At 46.9% G+C, this 4,444-nt stretch overlaps 1 protein-coding gene across 1 annotated transcript; it reads left to right on the forward strand.

Annotated features, from left to right (window-relative positions):
• The first annotated feature begins 1,537 nt into the window (after positions 1-1,537).
• LOC123769693 (protein LIAT1-like) lies at positions 1,538-4,067 on the forward strand. The gene is made up of 2 exons (XM_045760919.2): positions 1,538-2,196; positions 3,953-4,067. The coding sequence occupies exons 1-2, from the start codon at positions 1,538-1,540 to the stop codon at positions 4,065-4,067; spliced, it is 774 nt and encodes a 257-aa protein (XP_045616875.2).
• The last annotated feature ends 377 nt before the right edge of the window (positions 4,068-4,444 follow it).

Raw genomic sequence — 4,444 nt, forward strand, 5'->3', positions numbered from 1 at the left:
CTGGACTCAGAGACTCGTAATCCCCATAACTAAGCTAAATTTACAAAAAATCCGGTGAACCCATAAAGTTTCTTTCCCGAAAGAATCAAATTTGCTTTTCTAAATGTTTCCATTGGACAGGAACATTAAATCTTTCAAGCGGCATTTATTGTTCGCCAACGGCTTTTGAAACGGCAAATAGAAACCTAATCATAGAACAACAGCCTCTTTTTGGAATTAAGGGAAGACTGTTGAAATGGTGTAACAGTGCTAGTATTTTGCACTCTTTCATGTATAATTGTGAGTTGTAATTGTGGGTGTGTGTGTGTGAGCGTGTTTGTGAGGAGCGAGATGGTAGTGAAGAGCGAGCGAGCCCAGCTTGTGCTGACGGCAGTACTATTTAACAAGGAGCCCGTTGTACTGGCTTGCGAGAGTACCCACCCCTGGCTCGGCCAGAGAGGTGTTTTGAGCAGTTAGAGACAAGCTTTCAGAGCAACCCGTCTTCTTAAAAATAACGTCACTTTTGGCTCGTATGCGCGCTATGGCCAAATTTGGACGTAATTTGGAATGAAATCGACTCACAAAAGTGACGTACTGTCCCGTTTTCTGTTTGAGTCGTCCGGCCTACTCGGAAACGTTAGAAGAGGAAACTTTCAATTAACGTTTATTATAACGTTTTGAAACTTTATGAGAATTTCCTGCCCACCTAACCTATCAGAGGACCCTTCAATAACACTATCACTAGTGTTATTGAACATCAATAACACTATCACTAGTGTTATTGAACATTAATAACACTATCACACACAATAACAATGAACTATCACTTTGCCATCACTCAAATGCCCAGGTACCTTAGTATCACACAGCTGGCTCTTGACACACACAGTGTAACCCTTCATATAGTCTAGGGCAGCTGTATAAATGTCCAGGCACCTTAGTATCACACAGCTGGCTCTTGACACACACACATTGTAACCCTTCATATTAATAAAAACAAAAACATAACGCCAGCGTTTAGTGCGCGGGGTCAAGCCCAGCCCGTGATCGACCCGGGCACCACCGGGTACCCCATCCAGTACATTATACATATGTAAATGGCAAGACCCATTATAAAATTAACCCTCATAAAATATATACAATTAAAATGACAATGCTATTAATATATACACTATAAACGACATTAATACATTTGCTATACAAAACGCAACAATAAATTCAATCCATGAAAGTTGCAAATTTGACTAGACAAAGACTACATAAAACACACATATTAATTTGCATAGCCTATGTAGTACAGGGACCTCGCAGCACATAGTATATAATGGAACGACGTATGAATATTTAGATGAGTCCTACATGATCAGTAGAGTCGAAGGTGAGTCCCGACCACACTCACGGTGCTCACACGAGCCCCGACCACACTCACGGTGCTCACACGAGTCCCGACCACACTCACGGTGCTCACAAGAGTCCCGACCACACACACGGTGCTCACAAGAGTCCCGACCACACACACGGTGCTCACAAGAGTCCCGACCACACTCACGGTGCTCACATGAGCCCCGACCACACTCACGGTGCTCACAAGAGTCCCGACCACACACACGGTGCTCACAAGAGTCCCGACCACACTCACGGTGCTCACAAGAGTCCCGACCACACTCACGGTGCTCACATGAGCCCCGACCACACTCACGGTGCTCACAAGAGCCCCGACCACACTCACGGTGCTCACAAAAGCCCCGACCACACTCACGGTGCTCACAAGAGCCCCGACCACACTCACGGTGCTCACAAGAGCCCCGACCACACTCACGGTGCTCACAAGAGCCCCGACCACACTCACGGTGCTCACACGAGCCCCGACCACACTCACGGTGCTCACAAGAGCCCCGACCACACTCACGGTGCTCACAAGAGCCCCGACCACACTCATGGTGCTCACAAGAGTCCCGACCACACTCACGGTGCTCACAAGAGTCCCGACCACACTCACGGTGCTCACACGAGCCCCGACCACACTCACGGTGCTCACAAGAGTCCCGACCACACTCACGGTGCTCACAAGAGTCCCGACCACACTCACGGTGCTCACAAGAGTCCCGACCACACTCACGGTGCTCACATGAGCCCCGACCACACTCACGGTGCTCACAAGAGCCCCGACCACACTCACGGTGCTCACACCGTGATAGCGTCAAGTGATAGCGTCAAGTAATAACGTCAAGTGATTACGTCAAGTGATAAAGTCAGGTGATAGCGTCAAGTGATAGCGTCAAGTGATAGCGTCAAGTGATAACGTCAAGTGATAACGTCAAGTGATAGCGTCAAGTGGTAACGTCAAGTGGTAACGTCAAGTGATAACGTCAAGTGATAACGTCAAGTGATAGCATCAAGTGATAACGTCAAGTGATAGCATCAAGTGATAACGTCAAGTGATAGCATCAAGTGATAACGTCAAGTGATAGCATCAAGTGATAACATCAAGTGATAGCATCAAGTGATAACGTCAAGTGATAGCATCAAGTGATAGCGTCAAGTGGTAGCATCAAGTGATAACGTCAAGTGATAGCATCAAGTGATAGCGTCAAGTGGTAGCATCAAGTGATAACGTCAAGTGATAGCGTCAAATGATAACGTCAAGTGACAACATCAAGTGATAGCGTCAAGTGATAGCGTCAAGTAATAACGTCAAATGATAACGTCAGGTGGTAGCATCGTGTGATAACGTCAAGTGCTAACGTCAAGTGATAGCGTCAAGTGATAGCCTCAAGTGATAGCGTCAGAGCGTCAGCTTGACGCTCGACCCTGGACCGTCAACAACGCATAACGTCATGTTTCCCCTGATGTATGAGGTAATAAAATGTATTTTCAGACGTTGCATTAGATACATCGGACAAACAAAAACACTGCGCTTGATGCAACGGGCTGTTGTTGGTGGCAATGGGCGAGCCGCTACGTAACGAAGGTCCGGAACTAATCAACTCGTTAGGTGAACACTGGCGCCGGTGAACGAGTCGTTAAGCGGGGAAGAGTCTGATACACACACACACACACACACACACACACACACACACACACACACACACACACACACACACACACACACACACACACACACACACGAGACACGTTACTCAGCTGAGAGCGGGAATATCTAACCAGGCACCACTGTAGGAGGATGGGATTGACAATGAAGGGGGGGGAGGGAATTGCTTGAGGTGGCTGTGACAGGCTACAGGCCCAGGGGGGGGGATATCACCCTGGATACTAAAAGAATGAACAGAAGTACTGTGCCTGCCGCTCTCAATTTTGGTAAATCACAGCTAACAGAACTGCCAAAAATTCGAAAGACGGCTAATGTAGTCCCGATATACAAGAAGGAAGACAAACAGGAGGCACTGAACTACAGCCCAGTGTCCTAATTTGCATACCGTACAAGGTATTGAGAAGATTGCGATAAAAAAAACTAGATGACATCTGGAGATAAAGAACTTTATAATACACCACCTGCATGGGTTCAGAGATGACAAATCTTGCCTCACAGGATTAACAGTTCTATGACTAGCCGATAAGAGAAAGAAAGAAAGAAGAAACGACAAGAAAGAGAAGCGTGGTAGAATACATGTTGCTGGATGGTAGAGCCCAGAAAGCCTTTGCCACAGTACCACATAAGAGACTAGTGCATAAGCTGGAGATGCAGGCGGGAGTGAAAGGGAAGGTACTCCATTGGATAAGGGAGTACCTAAGCAACAGGAGACAGCGAGTCACTGTGAGGGGTGAGGTCTCGGAGTGGCGAGGCTTCACCAGTGGAGTCAGTGTGAGGGGTGAGGTCTCGGAGTGGCGAGGCGTCACCAGTGGAGTCAGTGTGAGGGGTGAGGTCTCGGAGTGGCGAGGCTTCACCAGTGGAGTTCCACAGGGTGTCTTTGGACCTTTATTGTTTCTGATATATATAAACTATCTCCAAAAGGGGAATAGACTCGTTCCTCTCAATGTTTGCTAATGATGCCAACATCATGAGGAGCATTAAGACCAAGGAAGATAGCAAGAAGCTACAAGATGTCCTAGACAAACTGAAGGAATAGTCCAACAAATGGCTACTAAAATTCAACTCAAGTAAATGTAAAGTAATGAAGCTAGGCGTAGCCACTGGAGGAAGCAAGAGGCCAGACACAGGATACCAAATGGGAGATGAAGTCCACCACGACACGGACAGAGAGAAAGATTTAGGATTTGATATCACACCGAACCTGTCTCCTGAAGCCCAAATGAAAAGATATCATCAGCGACATATGCGAGGTTGGCTAACATAAGAACTGCCTTTAGATATTTATGTAAGAAATTCTTTAAAACCTTGTACACCATATATGTCAGGCTACTGGAACATGCGGCTCCAGCCTGGAGTCCATACATTCTTAAGCACAGAAGGTTGAGGAAGCTGGAGAAGCTCCAAACGTATGCT

This window comes from Procambarus clarkii, chromosome 63 (assembly GCF_040958095.1).
Source record: "Procambarus clarkii isolate CNS0578487 chromosome 63, FALCON_Pclarkii_2.0, whole genome shotgun sequence".
Classification (NCBI taxonomy): domain Eukaryota; kingdom Metazoa; phylum Arthropoda; class Malacostraca; order Decapoda; family Cambaridae; genus Procambarus; species Procambarus clarkii.

What these genes read in the sequence shown, in the direction of transcription:
- LOC123769693 (XM_045760919.2), top strand. Translation starts at nt 1,538, where the DNA reads ATGAGCCCCGACCACACTCACGGTGCTCACAAGAGTCCCGACCACACA. An exon ending in GCGTCAAGTGATAGCGTCAA is followed by an intron (nt 2,197 to 3,952) that starts GTAATAACGTCA and finishes TATCTCCAAAAG; the next exon opens with GGGAATAGACTCGTTCCTCT.